This window comes from Citrus sinensis, chromosome 5, assembly GCF_022201045.2.
Source record: "Citrus sinensis cultivar Valencia sweet orange chromosome 5, DVS_A1.0, whole genome shotgun sequence".
Lineage (NCBI taxonomy): Eukaryota > Viridiplantae > Streptophyta > Magnoliopsida > Sapindales > Rutaceae > Citrus > Citrus sinensis.
In genome coordinates this window covers 1,190,605-1,210,338 of record NC_068560.1, presented here as the reverse complement: position 1 = coordinate 1,210,338, position 19,734 = coordinate 1,190,605, and the positions used below count along the sequence as shown (strand labels likewise).

General features: G+C 34.0%; 2 protein-coding genes and 1 long non-coding RNA gene across 10 annotated transcripts in view; 1 reads left to right on the top strand and 2 right to left on the bottom strand.

The window, feature by feature from the left end:
- Window positions 1-1,497: 1,497 nt before the first annotated feature.
- The window catches only part of LOC102610763 (zinc finger CCCH domain-containing protein 5), a 61,238-nt gene continuing 43,001 nt past the window's right edge, over window positions 1,498-19,734 (bottom strand). Inside the window, exons 1-9 of one of the 8 annotated variants that reach the window (XM_052442173.1) lie at window positions 7,607-8,128; window positions 7,174-7,326; window positions 6,936-7,058; window positions 6,655-6,813; window positions 5,427-5,519; window positions 4,750-4,926; window positions 3,861-3,935; window positions 3,500-3,708; window positions 1,498-2,990 (exon numbers count right to left, since the gene is read on the bottom strand). In XM_052442173.1, the coding sequence (XP_052298133.1) occupies window positions 1,793-2,990; window positions 3,500-3,708; window positions 3,861-3,935; window positions 4,750-4,926; window positions 5,427-5,519; window positions 6,655-6,813; window positions 6,936-7,058; window positions 7,174-7,326; window positions 7,607-7,969 (2,550 nt within the window). In that variant the 5' untranslated portion in view covers window positions 7,970-8,128 and the 3' untranslated portion in view covers window positions 1,498-1,792. Of the gene's footprint in view, window positions 2,991-3,499; window positions 3,709-3,860; window positions 3,936-4,749; window positions 4,927-5,426; window positions 5,520-6,654; window positions 6,814-6,935; window positions 7,059-7,173; window positions 7,327-7,606; window positions 8,129-19,734 lie in introns of those variants that run through there. The other 7 variants (XM_052442174.1, XM_052442177.1, XM_052442171.1 and 4 more) reach the window with 7 other exon arrangements.
- Window positions 11,896-14,580, bottom strand: LOC102610464 (protein EDS1-like). The gene is made up of 3 exons (XM_006494235.4): window positions 13,984-14,580; window positions 12,934-13,716; window positions 11,896-12,820 (listed from the first exon to the last, which is right to left on the bottom strand). The coding sequence occupies exons 1-3, from the start codon at window positions 14,311-14,313 to the stop codon at window positions 12,104-12,106; spliced, it is 1,830 nt and encodes a 609-aa protein (XP_006494298.2). The 5' UTR covers window positions 14,314-14,580; the 3' UTR covers window positions 11,896-12,103.
- LOC127902606 (uncharacterized) lies at window positions 14,684-16,716 on the top strand. Its single transcript, XR_008055024.1, has 2 exons — window positions 14,684-15,113; window positions 16,456-16,716. It is a non-coding gene; the product is annotated as an uncharacterized LOC127902606 (long non-coding RNA).

Here is a 19,734-nt window from a genome sequence, read left to right as displayed (position 1 = left end):
GAAATAAAATCATAATACAAAATTTATAACGTTAAAGAACTAAATCATAAAAGTAACTATAAGTATAATTTATTTATTTAATAGGTTAAAATAATTTACAATCTAATTTTTTAATATATTTTGTCACATACGGTAAAATCTTGATAAATTAGTTTCAAATAGTTAATTTTAATATATGTAGTATGTAGGTCCTCAAGGAAATTTGATTTTTTCAAAAAATTATTATCTTACAAATTAGGTAAATTATTAATTTACTACATTGGCGCCAAATCAAGCACGGTAAAAAATTTTATTTAATTGGAATTACTAATTTATCCAGTGTTAATCTATTAATATTCTACGGTATAGTAAAAGTTTAACGGTAAAGGGTGTAACTGTCCAAATGGAAAAATAAAAAGTAATTCCTTTTCTGTAGAATTGTATGGTAAACCCAAGCAATGGAATTGAACAAGTAAATACGAGTGGATCAGCGGAAAATACATCCGAACTCAACCTTATATTGCCCTCGTAAGTATTTGGTGGGTAATATGCAGCATTTTATTCTAGTGAGCCTAGAATTTGATGCCAGATTTCTGAAACCGTAAAGGACTCTTGCAATTTTCATGACAAAATAATTTCACGGAAAATCATGCTAAAAATTACATTAGATCTGTCCAATGACATAAAAAAACTTGTCAAAAAGTGAGGATGAAAACATTTTAAGCTTCTTGATCGCTTCAACTAGCACTCGTATTTACAATACTGGATAACTAAAATGTTACCAGATTTCTGTCTGCTTTTAGGCTCGATGTTTGAAATGCTCTTGATCGTCGAACTTGGAGATACTTTTCAAATTGTGTTGTTCATCATAGGCCTCTTTTGATTCCCGGCAATCATCATCAATCTTTTCATTACTCTCTTCCTAGATTTTCTATCTTCCTCAGCATCAATAGGCCTCCAACGATCCTGCCCGTCGTTGCTTCTAAATCTCTTGTCAGATCGACCTGAACTACTCTACTTACGATCCGCTCTGCTTTTTATTTTTAAAGTTTACTGAGAAGTCAAATATAATACCAAATGCAATTGGTATATCTCGATAAGAACACCTCAGGGAAATAATTGAGTGATTTTCAAATCGTATGGAAAATAAGAGTCAAAATATTGATTTAGACTTTACCCACCATTCTGCTTTTTTTTTTTTTTTTAATATAATAATAAAAAAATTCAAGAAAGTCTTCTATGGAGCTAAGACCACCACATCACCTGCTGATTTGGTGGTGTTGGCCAATTATTTTGTGGCATATGTTGCCACATGGGCATGATAATCACTTCAAAACCCCTAATTTTTAAATTTTGTTACTGCTGTTTTAGAATGAGTTCGCAGTATGCGCGCGCGCGGGCGCAGTGGGGTGAAACATAATGCAGTATCCCTGGCTTCACTCTCGTTTGCAGCGTTTTCCATGAAGAATTGTTAACACATTCTATGTATTGTATTAGTAACCATTTGAGAATCGTATCTACATCTTCCAAATGCGATATGATTGTTTGATAAAATTGGATTAACAAATCATAAACACAAAATTATTCATTGAAAGCAACTAAAAATATCATAATTTTGTAAAAGCTGAAAAACGTGTCAAGGACAAAAGCATTAGCATCACCTTTTCTTGCTACTGGCACTCATTTACAACATGGGGAAACTGGAATGTTTCCACCTTTCTAGCTGCTTTCAAGCTCTTCGAAATTGGTCTTGATCAGCAAAACTATTTTTTTTTCTCTTTTTAGATAGGATCATCGAAACTGGAGTTGCTTTTCAACTTGTGGTGCTTATTGTACGAATTTGCTTTTCAATTTGGCGATCATCATCGATCTTTTCACTATCGTAGTATTCTGAATCAAAATCCCGTGATTTACCTCCACTGTAACGTCCTGGACTGTCAGACTCGTAACTCTGAACGCTAGTAACATGTCTTATAGATTTTCCATCTTCCTCACCATCAATAGGTCTCCAACGATCCTGATCGCCAATGCTTCCACATCTTTCATCAGATCGACCTGAACTACTAGACTTATGATCTGCTCTGCTTTTGTCTTTCCTTGAAGGAGATCTTCTACTGGAATGCTTGTGTGTCGTGTTTCTTCTGGGATCAGATTTATCACATGCAGATTCCCCATGGTGCCGATTCTTTTTTGACTTGTTTATAGGTTCCCCTTCGTCATCTAAGAACTCTGTATCTTCAGTCTGATGTCTCGAGCATCTCCTTTTATAAGCATGGTGCCTTTCTTTGTCCCTCTCTAACCAATCATCACCTGAATCAGTGTAATAACTCCTATACTCACCACACCCATCTTCATCTAAGTATTTCGAAACATTTCCCTGGTGATACGAGCTTCTCTTTTTATGACTCAGGTGTCTGTCTGCGATTATGCCTTCATCAGATAAATCCTTGATGGATCCAGCATCATCCCCTTTACAGCTGTCCCCATGGTTATCTGGATATCCAACCGTGCTCCTATCTCTCGACCTTTTCCTCAGATGACGACGTTCTCTTTCTTCATCTCTGCACCGGTCTTGCTGACCTCTATCAGCTACATGAGTTCTGTTCTTACTATTGTTTGGCATTTCCCTTCTGCTCCTGTACCTCGAACTTTTCCTGATGTGGACATGGCAAGTTTCAGCATCTCTCTGCCCATCAGGCCAATTCCCATCAGAATCAGCTTCTTTTGTTCTGTCCCTGGTGTCCAACAAATCAGTTGATTTTTCTGACATACTGCTCCCATGCTTTATGCGTTTCACGGTATGACCATGGTGTTTATCTCTATCTTTGTCTCTGTCCCTATCTGACCAACTTCCATCAGAATTAGCCTCATCACTTCTGCTTTCACTGTGATAATTGGAGCGCCTCCGACTCCAAGTTGTTTCATGTACTTGACGTTCATCATCATGGCTTCTGCCAGAACCACTTTTCACACGATCAGCCTCCCTTGATCTAGACCTTCTGTAATGATGCCTGCATAAGAAATTACAAAACCATAAATAACCAGAAGATTTCTAACATCAGCAGTAAATACATTAAATAATGAAATTTGATCATAGTTTGGATCATCATCCCTTGTACATAAGATTGCAATGCTACATCACCAAAGGCTTCTTGTTGAATCTAATTATTTTCTTGCCATGCTTGCAACATGGTCATTACGCCACATACTAATCATACATTTTTGAAAGTGGGTTTTAAACTCGAACAATAGACCAAAAAACCAACAGAAGAACTTTCTTTAAATCTTGCATTGCGAGAGCATCTTTTCATTATTCATTGCTTCTAAGAAAACCGAGTTAGGAGACTTGAAGAAAACACAAATGAAGAGAATGATACTATGAAGAAACCTCTCAAAATCATCAGTCAAACATGGAAGTTTAAAATAAAAAATTCAAATAACAGAAAGTGAATTAAATAAACAAGAGTTCATATATACCAAGTACAGTTTTTAGTGTCTATGACTAGTAATAAAAGCATACCTGTCGGCATTAGTTGAATCTATCTTGTTCCTCGTTTGTCCCGAGCGTTCTTGATTCCAGGTCCCAGATTCATCAGAATAACCAAATAAAGCAGCCATCTTTTTCACCCAATATCTCGGAGGTGGTTTATCCCAATCAGCCCATTCATAGTCTCCGCCAGGGTTGTGGAAACAGTGGATAAAATTGCAAGCCATTCCACGAGAGCATGTCTGTTAAAATTTGCCCAACGAAGATAATAAGAGTGTAAAGAAAAGAAGAAAAGAAACAAACTCATTTCATATCAAAAGCAAAATGGCAAAGAAAAAAGCCAGTGTATAAGCCGAACAATTATAACTCTGAAAAATGAGACAATTGGCTGTACCTTTAGTCTTGACTTCATATATTCCCCACATATGGCAATCTTCCATCTAGTCACATTAATAAATTCACATGTGATCTGTCAAGAAACACACAAATAAATAAACCATCACCATCCAGAAAATGACAAGCTGTAAAATTCAGTAAACAGTAATGTGTTGATTACAATTTAAGCATGGAGAAAGATTTCAGATTAGACTATGTCAACAGTGTCCACAGATAGTTAAAAGATGGGAGAACGTGCTGGCGTTCACTAAGCATATAATTTTTCACAGCTTAACCCATTGCAATTTTACCAGTGTCAAGTCTAAAGGAAACTAGTTAGGAATCTTCTCTAAAGTAAATAAATAGTGAAACAACTGTTCTCATAGCAATAAAATGAAATTATTTTAATAATTTTCTTCAACTTTCAGACCAATCAAACAAGTAAAGCAATTTTAGTACAATGCACAGCAATTTAAGCTGAATGGACAATTGGAACAATTATGGAACAACTAGACCCCAACGAATACTGCAAAAACAACCCTTAAACAATGACTTAAGAAAGTAGAAGCTTCTCCTAGATCATGCCTTTTCAATCTCCCTTTGCTAAGAAAGCTGCCCTGGTATTTAAGACTATCCAAATCCTATCAACATGTTGGGACATTCAAATACGGCCTCCAAGAAGACATGCTGTAAGCTTTACAACTGAAGTCTGTCGGATAAACCAAATCTTATACCCAATGCCAAGAGCTTTAATTCAATCCATTTTAACAGGCACCAATTACCAGGAATGCAGGCAGACAAAGAGGATCAAAATGACAGGATATCGGTATTCTGGAATTTCTATCAGAAACATGAAAAGTGGCAAGGCCTATTCACTGAGAGCCAAACATTTTTTAAATAGTAGTTACTTTATATAAAACAAATAAATATAAAGTAGAAAGTAAGCTCCAACAATTCTTCACAAAGACCTGTTTCCCAGCAAAGTAACGACCATTGACAGAACGGTAAGCGAGAACAGCTGATTCCAGCGACTTATAGTGAACATAGACATTTCCTCTCAAGTGGGAAGAACCATTTCTACACACCTGCACATATTTGTTAGTTAGTATAAGCAGAAAAGGAAGAAACCCATGCCTAAATCTTACAGAATACTGAGTCTACAAGAAATGCTAAATAATGTCCATAGAGTTTCAATTAATCTGGGAGGCCAGAGAATGATTAAAGAAAGAGTAATGAAAGAACCACAGCCATCTTGTACAAACAAGGGCATACAAACTAATATGGCATGAGGAGATTGATTGTATAAAACCATCCTAGGTCTACATAATTGAAAAAAATAACTGTTATCACTTTTCAGCCAAGCTCTTCATACCACATCAGTTGGTACACACTAAGCTGTAAAAATTTGTTTGTGGCTCTGTCATTATTGTCAAAGAAAATGGTAACAGCTAGTTTTCTTCATATTTATCATATTTCTTAATCTCAAAATTGCGATATTTGAAAAACCTAAGAAAAGGGTAATAGAAATAAAGAAACTTGAGAAACTCCAAGACAGCAAGTACATTTACAGAAAATAGTTAACAACCTTGAAATTGACAATTTCACCAAACTTCAGGAACTCCGTATGAACATCCTCATAAAATTCTTCATAAGAGCGTTCAACTTCTTCATCTGTATACTGAAAAGAAAGAAGGCAAATCAACCAAAAAAAAATTTTGCGTATGTTAACATCAGAAGCATAAAATCAAAAGAAAAGTATGAAAGTATAGTCTGTCAAGAATGCTTTATTTTGACATTGGAAAAACAAAATGATATTTATCAGGAGGTGAAACAACTTATAAAAATTCTCTAGCATATAACTTGAAACTTCACTATGATAGTTATCAATTTGATTAGTTTCTCAATTTGCATTTTGTTCTTCCAGATAATGGTCAAAGGGTAGTGGATTAACACGGAGACAACTATAAACCATGATCTCCATTTACATGGTTAACACTATTCAAAATACACAACTAGGGGACAAGATATATATAACCTGAAATTTAATCCTCACCTAATGGCTAATATTTTCTCATCTGTATAATAGACTGAAATGAAACCTATCATGTGTTCAACTAATTTAATTTGCATCAATCAAAGCAACTTCTTTTTCTCCAGCTTTCTGTCTCCCCCGACACATTCTAAAGTAAATGAAGAGCACCAACAGCATGTGTCAGTAAATAGGTGTTGTGGCAAACAATCCCAAACCTTCCAAAGTAATGACCATTGTTAGATGACCAGCTCTGACAATCGACGATATATAGTATATTCCACAAGAAACTACTAGTTGTTAAGGAGAAATTTTTAACTCAAACAGAGTTGTACAGTTATGTGACTAGTGAGAGAGAGAAAGAAAGAAAGAAAGAAAGAAAGAACGAAAGAAATAAAGAGAAATAAGCCAAACATATAAACAAGAAATTTCATAATAGCTAAAATCATTTGCAGCATGTAGGATACAGAATAGCTCATAGCCTTCACTCTTACCCAATCAAGGCCAACACCATGAATCTCCATCGTTATGAAAACATAAATCTCTGATTTCACATAGTCAAAGAAAAGAAATAAAATGTGAACTCAAAAGAACTCACCAGGTTTACTATCTAGAATAGTTATAAACACATTACAGTATATCAACTGGAAAAATATTTTTCTGTATAAAAAGCATCTTCTATATAGCAAGGACAATGCGTATATAAAATGATCCAACAAATTGCACAAAAGTATAGAAGTTTGGAAGAGTCCTTATCAGGATACAAGAATCAGCAATTACAGACCTCGAGCCCCTCATCTTGCTCCCAAGCAAGGCCAGGACCATTATACATATTCTTGATGAGCAGAGTGCATGATTTATCAGGGTAAAAATGAACTCTGCTGCATCTCTGACCAAACCGACAAGCTCCAGTCTTCAAATGGAAAGGACAATGAGCTTTATCCTGCCATATATAATAAAAACATGATTGACCATGATAAACAGGCAAATATAATAGAAATGAAATATAATACAGTAATTGCAAATTGAAAATTTCAGATAGACAGATTGAAAGAAAAGGCATGCCTGTTCAGTTCCAAAATTGGGCACTTGTTGAGCAACAGTCTCCAACGCCTGTTGTGCATTCTGGTGATCAGCGAAGGCTTCTGATTGTGGGGGAAAAGGATTTGATGTAGGCCTATCAACATCCTGTAAAGGAAGTAATAACGTAGAAAGTTTAATTTTTGCCATAACCGAAGAGAATGGGCATCCTGAAGTAAAGTAGAAACAAGCCTAGCATAGCTGTCAATAGAGTCAAAATTACCTCTTTTTTACTTAGTGGGTTCGCATCCTTCTTCGGAACTCTGACCTTTTTCTTCCTGATAATAATCTCATTTCCTTGCCATATAATTTCTGCAGGCCCTTCTTCAACATATTCCCAATCATCATCCTCATCACATTCATTCTCCTTTTCAACCTGCAAGATATTGAATACCCATCGATAATTAAACCTAGAATTGCATTCTCTCCCATTCCAACATTTTCAAAGAGCCTAACAAAAATTCACAACAGTAACAAGTCTCACAAAAATACTTAATTGCCATTTTTACAACAAAAATAAGTCCGTAAAAATCAATTCTAGTGGCCACAAATTCTATTAAATTTCCTATTTCCTCAAAATTTCCCAGCAACCAAACACACACACCCACCCAAAAAAAAACTGCAAAATTCTTTTTAATAAACAAAATAAAACAAACCAGTAATTGTTTCATGGCTGCCTCTTCTTTTTCTCTATCTTCCATAACTTTCCTTCTCTCCTCTTCTTTTTCTTCTACTTTCTTCTTCTTCAACTCCATCTCTTGAATCCAAAGCCTCTCTCTCTCCTCAAACTCCTTCAACGCTCTCTCTCTCTTTTCCTCCTCTTCTTTAATCATCATCTCGAACTTCCTCCGCTCCTCCGGATCCTTCGACCTCGCTTCCTCTTCTTCTCTCTCCTTCGCCGCCATTTCTTTCCTCTTGTCTTTCCTCCTCTTCTTCTTCGCCATCTTCTTCTTCTCCTTTCTGCTCATTTTTGCCTCGTTAACTGCCTCTGCTACACGATTCGATTCTGATTCTTCCATGCTTGTCGAAACAGTTACGTTTTGTTTGGTTTCATGGAAAGCTTTCGATTTTCAGGGAAAATATTGGACGAGGGAAGAGAAAGCGGGTGTTCTGTTCACTAGCTTCAGACAGAGCTTTTCAATTTTGAAGGTTTTTAACACGACGACGTTCCCCTTAGCTTGAAGATGAAATGAGTTATATAATAATGGTATAATAGCATTGAGACCCTTATTGTTTTCTAAATCATAGGTAAAGACATAGTTTGAGTTGTTCTTAACGAGGGCCCCAACCCAATTCATCATCAAAGTTAAGGATCACCGAAAGAATAATGATAGGCATTACAAATTTGGATTATAATAGTCTGGCAATGTTATATGATAGTTAATTTTGTAATTTTGTAATTTTATTATTTCTTATTTATGAGTATAAATTTATACGGTTGTCACATAATATTAGGATATAAATTTGTAACTCAATTTTTTATTATAACTACTAATTTTTTTTTTTAATTTGAGATACATAATTTGTATTCAATTAATATAGTATCACTATAAATTCACCATTTGGAAAAGAAATTATAAGGCGAGATGTTTCCAGGTCACATGCATTATCGCACACTTCATTTATCCACCAGGTATGAAAACATCAACGCGCCTCCCAAAAATCAAACATATGTTGTTAACTTTACTCACATAAGGATTGGGCCTGGTCATGAGAATTGGGCTAACTTGGGCTTTACAAATAAACAATTATATTCCTCATATTTCACCAACATAACTCTTTCACTTCATGAGTGAGGAGTATACATCCGTTGAATATTTGTAAGGGTTTAGAGAACAGCAGTTCGAACTCCCACAAAAGTATTGTGGGGGTATTTTCTTCCTCAATTAATTTAAGTGAAGGTAGTCTTCTCCCTTACCCATGAGTGAGGAGTAGACATCCCTCGAATATTTGTGAGGGTTAAAATCTGGGCAGAGCTCCATTAGCATTGATGTCAGTTGATCCCAGTAATAGTCTGATTTGTAAATATCAGTAATAGTCTCATGTATATGAGTTGTAATCTGAGCAATAGTCTCATTTAATAAAAAAAAAAAAACTCTTTCACTTCATTGCGTTTTCTAAGAATCCAGACACAAAAGTAATATGTGATATCGTGGACAACATGAAATTATAGATTCTCGAGAATTTAGGTCTAAGATCGAGCTGATCTTAGTTGTATTTATGATTTCGATATATAATTTTCTACCATGCCATTTATCATGGTTAAAATTTATTTAGTTAGATATTTTCGTCTAATAATTAGTATTACATTTTTTTAAAAGATCAATACAAAAATCATATCAACATCGAACTCAAATTCGATTCTCTGTTCTTTCACAAAACGTTTAAAATTATCACTCTTCAAAAGAAATAACTCCTTGTAATCTTTCCACTCTAGCACCCTGCATCACTTCTTTTAAACGGATATTGAATAAATAACTAGTTTGAAAGCACTTATTCAAACTCCATGCGAGTTTTGAGCTTTTGCATTGGAGTTGAAAAATATTAAATTCTAGTTTCAGACGAGTTTTGAGCTTTTATTGAATCAATAAAATCTAACGTAAATCAGCGGGTATTCTAATAATTAAAGTCTAGTTTTTGTTCAACATTCTAGGTAATTTTGAATTAAACCAAGGCCCTACTTGAGATTGAGGTTGGGCAGCATTAAAATGTTTATTAAACACTATATGCTATATCTTACAAAAGTTATATTGACATAATATTTCATTTATATAATGAAAATTTATCATATTTTTAATAATTTTATTAAAATTATTATTTAAAAATTATATTTATGATATATTAGTAACCTTTGTTTCATAATTATAAATTTTTTTTACATCAACTATAGTTTAAAAGTTATATCACTTTAATTTCAAACAAAACCAGAATATGGTTTGTCGGTGACTGGTCTAACACTCTGTCTTACTGTAGGATTTTTGCAAGGACGTGAAGAAAATTGAAATGAATGGTTTCTATTAAGTCAAGGTCCTTGGAGTCTCTCCAGTCATGTCACTATCCATTCTAGTCATATTTCCCAAGAATCAATGTTTGGTTTAGAAATAATTTGTCGAAGGACGTGAAAGTCATCCTCGAAGTGTGATCAACGAAAATGAGATCCCAAATGGTTGTATGCATAAGTAAATTCAAATTAAGATGGTGATTGTTTTTTCATATGAAATTTAAATAAATTTGAATGAGTTTAAATTTTTAATAGAACTGAATGTCTAAATTTAAATAATATGTTTATTTTTTTTCTGAATTGTTAAAAATAAATATCAATTTTTTTTTAAATAACTTAATGACTTAAAGATTGAAAGTTTTCGTTAAGTTGAAAAAAAAAGGACTTAATGACTTAACCAATTGAAATTAAGTCAATTAAGTGATTAAAAAAAAAACAGCCCCTAAGTCCTGCTAAATTTTAAATGAAATACCAATATTTTAAAAGGTAAGACTTATTATGTCCCTCTTCGATGATCATATACTTTTTTTTTTTAGTCGTTAATTCCCTCATTCATTCAAGCTTCACTAAATTATAATTACATTGCTTGATTGATATAAATTTCGTAACGCATTACTGTTGATTTTTATAAATTATATGTATAGTGAAAAGTTGAACAAAATAATCTTCATATATATATATAATGCTTTTATCTTACAATTGACGATGAACATAAACTCATGAAATTCATTTTAATAAGCACAAATGCTCAATATCTACAATGAATGGATTCTTTCAAAAATAAAAAATCTATAATTAATGAATGAATAAAAAAAGGAAATGATACAATTGATATGGTATCTGGGAATATGATTGATGAACAAAAACTAAAGTCATCTTTATGTTGATTGGCAATCAATATTTGTATTGATTAATAAAAACAATGACAATCAATTATTTTTCTCAAATCTCAATAATAATTTTAAAATTATTTAATTTTCATTGTGTGTGATTTAACAATTTTCATGCTATTTTACTATTTTATATTATATCATTCACCATATATTATCTACCATTATATAAAAATAACTAACGATTAAAAACTATCTATTTATGGACAGTAACTTTGTGATTCAATTTAGAAATCATTTATTATAAGTTGATGAGATATTTTTAAAGAGTATAGTTCATATAAAATTTACATATTGATATTTTACATTTTTCATGACTAGTGTTGAAAACAACAAATTGGAATGGTACATCTAAATAATAAATATAATTAAATGCATCTAATTTAAAAGTCTTTGTTGAAAGAAAAGATCTAACTTAAAGATCTTATGGAATAATTTTATAACGACTTTGTTTACTATATATGCCGTCGTTAAAAAAGTCCTCATTACTAAGAAAAAAAAAAAAACAAATTAACAGCTCTAGGAGAATAGCAATTTTTGCATGTTCACATGGAAACGGAGCAATTAACGCTCTAAACCCACCCAATATGTTCCCCAGAGAGAATATAACAATTGGGAAAACATATTACGCAACGATTTTCCCGTAAAGTCTGATTCAATAGCTTGTAGATCACGCAACATGTGAACACCATATAATTTTTCTTTTTGCTCTACCTATATAAGTATCTGTATGCGCAGTATGCTATATTGCTATTACTCGCTTAACACTAAAAGTTGTCTAAATCTATATCTGAAGATCGATATGAGCTTATTATATTTTGCACCAATAATGTTGTTCTTACGCTATAACTGCACAGTGATGATTTTATTCGATACATTGTATCTTAGCACGTTGAGAATGGCTTGCTTCTTGAGAGCCCTTATTTTTCTTTCCTTGTTTTTGTATCAGGATGACAGAATTCTTGAACAAACAGTAGCGGCGTGGCATCCCGAAATGGATGCATTACCAGCGGACAGCCAGTATAATTTCAACAATAATGCTGCTACTGGTTAATAACATTTGGCAAAAATCCACTAATGACTTATTTGGTCGTAATACAAAATGAGTCTCCACTCTTGAGTTATAATTGAAGCACACGTTACAAATAGAAACTAATGATATTAGGTTAACTAATTACACAACTTCCACGGCCAGGGCAGGGACCAACGGTTGATAGTTGCACTTCTAGAAGCAAGTGGTGATAGCTTTAAGATTTATTTTTTTAGTTATTGATGAATTTTGCAATGCATGATCCTGATCTATGTAGCTGAGGGAGTGTTTTCCACCACTTGACGAAGGTCGAATCCTCAAAGAATATATCATCACCTAACTCCCTATCCTGAACCCATTTATCTACCTGCTTCTCCAGGGACAGTATATGTGCTTTGACATCTTCAAACAGCCCCATATTAATAGTTCTGAGGCAGAGCTCCTCAACCTCTGCCCAGAAACATGATTCCCCGCTGGATCCTGCCGATATCTTCAGGGCATATTCGAGCCACCTCTGAGTGTATCTGTATCGTTTTGGTCTGCCCTTTATCAGATAGGGACCTGTGTCTTCATTTTTTAGGTGTCGATAGTAATTAGCAATATCTAGAGGTTCAGCAATGCGGCGGTACCTTGTTCCGATGTCTATCCACTCTCTATGGCCTTCAAACTCATCAGGAAGTTCATACCTTTTCAACATTTCCTTAATCTTATCAAAAATACCAGCCAACTCAAGCCTCTTAACATTTGCATTGAAATCATCAGTGTCCTTTGAAAGCTTGAATGCATCATAATAGCTGACTCTGCCAGCCTCGCACCTGGTTTTGTACCCTTCAAGTGCTAGTAGTCCTCTCTCTATATCTATCTTCTTTTTATTAATCTTTTCCTGGTTTCTCCATTTTTGCTCCTCTAATTCTCCAGCAGCACAAAGGCAGAGTCTGGCTCTGGTGGTCTGGAAACCGAAGATTCAAAATGTCAGTCCAAGGGGGCAAAAAAAAAAAAAACTGATAGGGGAACTTTTAAAACTGAAAGACTAATTTTGAAACTATCTTGAAACGGACTTACCAGGCCAAGGTTATTCAGGACCAGGCCAAGGCCAGCGGCACCAACATTGGAAGACAATGGAAGCCCTTGCAAATTGTCTAAATGAGCGACACCTTTTGTCTCTAAGTTCTGCAGTTCGCTTTGGTAATTAAGGTGGTCCTTTACGCTTCTGAGAGCAATCTCTGGACCTTCTACTTCAGAGCTCAACTGAGAAGAATAGAACAATATCTGCAGAACGGTATCAGGGTTTTTCACTACTACCAGTTCCCTATCTCCTGTGCAGAAGACATAAGTTCCAAAGGGTCGATAGGGGCTCAGCTCAATGAAACTCAACAAAGTATCAGACAACTTGTTTGTGTTTCCCATGAGATGACAGGCCGCATGGCTTCCCACAGATGATGCATTCCTCATCACCGTCACATAGAGAGCTGAAGCTTCTTCAGTTGGTTCTGGCATGGGAGTTGTATGTTTTGGGTTCAAGAAATGGAGGATAATTTTCAGTTCTGGCTCAAGGGAAGAGAGAGGAGCTAGCAAAACCCGAGGGACGATGTCATACCTCATTACGAAATGAATGAAGTAGAGAGACCAACTTTCTCGCCTCAAAGCGTGGTTAAATATGAAATCACCAACAAGAGGTGATCCAAAAGTGACGCATATAGGTGGCATTCGGCTGGTGCTGGGGTCTGACTTTATGAATTTTTCCAAATTTTCCAGGAACCAAACTGTCATTAAAACGGCAATTGGACCAGCTGAGGAATGCCCTGTAAACACTATTTGCTTTCTCTCTGCCACAGCTTTCCCCACCTGAGAATGATTCGAAGTAACTACCCAGTATTTTTATATAAATATTTGTATTCCAGTTTGTCATTAGTTTGCTTCATTTCTATTGTTTCATTCGAATTCAATTGTATAGTTTATTTATTATAACGATCAGCTATTTTGGAGTCTTGATGATTGCCAAAGAGGAAGCAACACCAATACTTACTAACTAGCAGTACATGTTGCATTTTGATTTTTCAGGGGCCAAAAAACTAAAATTAAAAAAACTTAATTAATAAAGAGATCACACACCTCGTTTTGTAGCTGAGGCAGAATTGCTTGAAATCTAGTAAGAAAAGCTTCATTGACAGTTGCAACTTGATCATTGCCTATACTTCGAAGAGAAGCGAACTGAGGTGGATGTGGATCGATCTTTTTTTCGCCAAAGGGGCTTCGACTAAACCAATCACTGATAAACCAAGAACCTGGAAAGCCGAAAATGACATCTGATGAGCCCCGATTCTTTTCAACGAGATACAGCTGCTTCTCCGGCAACTCGTGTGCCTTCATGGCTATCGAGCATGCTTTCTTGATCACCTCTTCTTTCATGCTTATCACCTCTCCAAGTCTTTCACTTGCCATCGTTTCTACAACTGTTATACTACTTGTTGAGAAAATTTCCCGGTTTAGAAGCTTTGCATAATTGATTATTATTGTCTTTTTTATCTTCAAGTCGTGGAGGAGATATAATGTTTCTTGTTTTAAGTTTTGAACGCGTTCCTGGAAATTTTTGTGTAAGGAAATGACCTTTTTTGGGTATTACCCAATCGTTGACTCGACTTTCACTTTGATCCAGGTCAAGCTCGTAGCTCGCTCAAGAGTCAAGCCGCCCACGATGCAACCACTTCTGGTTTCTTCTCTCCCCTTTCTCAAATAAAACAATATTAGTCGAGTAAATCTAATTCTTTTATCCAAGACTGAAAAAGGTTCAGACATCTCCTGGGATGGAAAACTAACTACTATTATAGTTTATAACAGCTCTAAGATTATTTATTTAATAGCTTATAGCAGATGAACAATGCAGTAACCAATACACGTTTGTCTGAAACTGTAGATCCTATTCCCTTCGTAATCACTGCATTGCGGCTTGTGCTACATGTTGTCGCGGGTACAGGCCAGGGATTTGTCCCCTCTATACCCTAAAGGTTAGGTATTTATCCAACTACACCCCCATAATTCAAAATTTCTTTTATATACCTTTTTCAATGTGCAATTACAGAATTACCCCAATTTAATTCTTCAAATTTCAAAATCTACCTTCACGAGCTACCATACACAACGCCTGCTGCTGCAAGTTCATGCTCCTGCTGCTGCAAGTTCATCCACCACATTAAAGGCTACAAAATCACCGAATTAAAGGCTGGAAATTCACCGAACTAAAGGTCATTAACCACATTTACACTTATTTTTTACTTTATAAAGAGAATTTATGGTGCATAATTGTTAGGGTTATATGCATTAGGGTTTTAAAAAACAAATTACCCACATGATTTTGGTCATTACCCACATGATTTTGGTCATTATCTTGCTTATTTACTGATAATCTTTCTTGCTGGTAATGTAATGAAGCTTCTTTGACTTGTGGATTTGAAATTGAAGAGAGTGATTTTATGGCTCTTTAATAATGGTTGTGGGAGTTCCTAATTAAATATTCATAGGTAATTGGATGAAACAAATATTATCCTTATGAATTTTCGGTTATGGCTACACTAGTTTATGCATTAGATCTTTATATAATTTTACTTGTTGTTTGTAGTTGAACTTCATCCATGGGAATTATATATCAATTTTCTTCAGCTGCGTATGCATTCATTATGCTACAATCTGGGTTTTCTCTATTATTTGCTATAGAACCTTTATTTTGCAATTCTAATTTATTAACAATTTGCTATTTGTTTCAGCATAAAACTATTGATAGTACACTATTAATAAATGTGTTTTGAACGACTTGTGAATTTTGAAACAATGTTGGATCATTTTATTAATTTGTCTCACTGTGAGGCTATTGACTAAAGAAGTCACATAGCATTTAGGATTTGATATTATTGTGCAGCAAATGTTGTTGTATATATTTCCAACTAGTTAACTATTGGAGAATTGCCCTTTAATACACTCGTCCTAGGCTTGTTTTTAGTTTTTGACAATTATACACATACTTAATAGCTTATTAATCAGATTGAACTAATGAAAATTAATTGTTTGAGTGTTATGGAAAAATTCAACATTTCCTTTGAATATTTATACTTTATTTAGAATTGTTAAAATACTTGATATATAAAGTTTGATTTTTATGTCATGTGGTAGTGATGGTTTATTTCTTATTTTTGTTTATAACTCATTTAAAAATTATTTGAGTTCATAGTTATTGGCAATATATTTTAATTTGATGGGTTTGTTCTTGAAATAATATAGTTATGTTCATCATGTAGATGCTAGTTTAAGAAAGTCATGTTGTCTTATATATAGAACATTTTTAAGTTGTAAAAAGTTCTCATATCTGTTGCTTTTATGTTGTGTGATCATTTAGTAGATTGATAATATATTATGACAGTGTGATCATTTAGTAGATTGATAATATATTACGACAGTGATAATAAATTTGAAGTATTATTTTTACTACAAATTGAAATTATATTTTTTTGACTTAACAATAACAATGGTGATTTTTAACGATTGATTTATATGAATTTTTTTAGTAGTGATTATGAAGCATTTTTGTTGCAGTTCTTGGAGGTCCTGGCCCACTGACTTGATGTCAATTCATATTGCTAACAAGATGATGTTGCACAATTTCAAAAAGCATTGGCTGTCAAATTATTTTGGAGTAGGTTTTGGAAAAAAACTACGTAGTGTCTCACTCTTAAAAACTTCATTGATGTGTCATTTTTTTTTTATTACTTATCATGAGATGTAATGATTACAATGGGATGCTGTTGATATTTGATATCATTAAAGTTAATTTGACATCATACATATGTTTTTTTTATTAAGTATATTAATGACAGAGAAGATAATTTTATATAATGTATGTGATGCAATAGAATGGTCATATATGCTCAAGAAATGCTCAGCCCAAATACATGACTGTCTCCGAATATTTTCACAGATACTCGACTGCAGTCGAGTATTTGCAAACATACATGACCAGCTGGTATTTGCATTGGTACACGACTGCAGTTAGGTATTTTCACAGATACTCGACTGCAGTCGAGTATTTCCACACATATATAACCAGGTGGTATTTGGATTGGTACACGACTGCAGTTGGGTATTTTCACAGATACTCGACTGCAGTCGAGTATTTCCAAACATATATGACCAGCTGATATTTGCATTGGTACACGACTGCAGTCAGGTATTTTCACAGATACTCGACTGCAGTCGAGTATTTCCACACATATATAACCAGGTGGTATTTGGATTGGTACACGACTGCAGTTGGGTATTTTCACAGATACTCGACTGCAGTAGAGTATTTCCAAACATATATGACCAGCTGGTATTTGCATTAGTACACGACTGCAGTCGGGTATTTTCACAGATACTCAACTGCAGTTGAGTATTTACAAACATACATAAACAGCTGATATTTGTATTGGTACACGACTGTAGTCGAGTATTTTCACAGATACTCGACTGCAGTCGAGTATTTCCAAACATATATAACCAGGTGGTATTTGGATTGGTACACGACTGCAGTAGAGTATTTTCACAGATATTCGACTGCAGTCAAGTATTTGCAAACATACATGACCAGCTGGTATTTGCATTGGTACACGACTGTAGTCAGGTATTTTCACAGATACTCGACTGCAGTCGAATATTGACAAACATACATGACCAACTGGTATTTGTATTAGTACACGACTGCAGTCGGGTATTTTCACAAATACTCGACATCAGTTGAGTATTTGTAAACATACATAACCAGTTGGTATTTGCATTGGTACATAACTTTAGTCGGGTATTTTCATAAATAAACGACAATAGTCGAGTATTTAATAGATTCACATTTATAGTTGAGTACAATCAGATATACACGACAATAGTCGAGTAAGAGCCAAAATACACGACTGTAGTTGGGTAAGTGGACATAGAACATAAAATTACCTAAAACATTCATTATAATGATAACAAATCAACATAGTCTTTAACATATCATACTTCAATTTGACAAATAACAAAAGTAATTGTACATCAAACAACATAGATCCAATACATGTTCAAATAATAAATAAGTTGTAATACAATGGAAGTTGCTGCACAATCATCATAATTATTTGCATCCTTAGCCTAAACACTCGACCCATGTATTATAAGGCCCCGGTCGCCTCCTTTTGAAAATAACATAAGCCACACAAACATGTTTATCCATCAGCAAAACAAAAAAGGTAGAAATTTATCAACTAACTATTTTAGATATTAAAGAAATTAAAACAACAAAAATGACAAGTATGTAAGGTTCATAGTAGTATGTGTACTTGTTTTTGTTTCATTCAGTCTAACTACGGGCTCATTGTTAGACAGTGAGATTGGTGCATTGCAAGTTAGTCGATTATATCATTAAGAACCACACCTACAGTACTTACGGCGTAACTTTTCTTCACCTTGTGATGCTATCCTAATTTCTTATGATTCTAAAGAATAATAGGCATACATACTGAAGTCACTTTTTGCAATAATACAACAGTTGATTATACAAAAAAAAAAAAAAATCAAACAAGGTATATTATGAAGTGTGGAACTATATATCTATTTACATGACTGCTGTTGTGCAATTGCTAGTTTACACGACAATAGTTGTGTAACTTGCTAAAATACACAACTATAGTCTAGTAAACAGTTAGAGAATATGTTTAGTAAAAAAATGTAATCTTTATACTAACAGAATGTTATGTGTCATAACAGCTACTATATCTTTCAATCTTGCACAACTGCTATCGTGTAAATTCATACATACATGACAAAAGTCATACATACATGATGATAGTTGTGTAAATTATAGAAATACATGACTATAAATAGTCAAAGGACATATTTTTTCTTCAAAAAATATTTTTCTTGCACTGATAAAATGCTGGGATCTCATAACAGTTGGAACAGTTTACATATATGTACAATTATAATATGTAAGTTCATACATACACGATAGTAGTCGTGTAACTTATTAAAACACACCACTATAGTCCAGTAATAGCAAAAGGATATATCTAGTGAAAATAATATATTTTTTGCACCAATAAAATTATAGGGTGTCATAATAATTTGAATCTTTTGCACATTTTCACGACTACAGTCGTGTAAATCCATACATACACGACTGCTGTCGTGTATGTCGGGGTGCAGAACAAAATTTTGGCAGCAACTTCAAGTTTTAATGAATGTAGTTATAAAATCCATCAAATAACAGTCATATGAATGTGAGTTGCTTTATTATTTATCACAAACCAAACAAAACCCTAAAAACAATATAATGTCAACAAAATAAATAAATAACACAAAATAAAAATAAAGTTTCAAATACCTTATTCATGTGATGAATAATGCACCCAGCTGCAAACTAAAATCTCAGTACATTGGCTGTTCGTGAGTGATTTTGAGTGTGGAGTGAGTTTTTGTTGTGTGGAGTTAAAAAGAGTGAGAAGTAAAGAGTGTTGGAGGTGAGTTGTGTGTGTTTTATATTTTTCTTTAGGGATATTTTAGACAATGTACCACATAAAAAGGTATATCTAGATAATTTTCAAGTATGGGGTATATTTAACTAAATACCCTACTTTTAAGGCATCTTTAATTAAAAACCCCGGTACAGGCAGCTGATCTGGATTGAGTTGGGCCTAAATCCTTGCGATAACCCAGAATTCGGCCCAAATTACTGTAGGACCCACCTAGCAGGCTAATAGATAAGATTTAGATTTCGTTTGGTACAACTTTTCAAGTAAAACTTATTTAAGTAAAGATTTTGGCAGAAGAGCTTTTATCTAAGAAATTTTAATTGTTTAGTTG

What these genes read in the sequence shown, in the direction of transcription:
- LOC102610464 (XM_006494235.4), bottom strand. Translation starts at nt 14,313, where the DNA reads ATGGCAAGTGAAAGACTTGGAGAGGTGATAAGCATGAAAGAAGAGGTG. An exon ending in TGCCTCAGCTACAAAACGAG is followed by an intron (nt 13,717 to 13,983) that starts GTGTGTGATCTC and finishes AATCATTCTCAG; the next exon opens with GTGGGGAAAGCTGTGGCAGA. An exon ending in TCCTGAATAACCTTGGCCTG is followed by an intron (nt 12,821 to 12,933) that starts GTAAGTCCGTTT and finishes TTCGGTTTCCAG; the next exon opens with ACCACCAGAGCCAGACTCTG.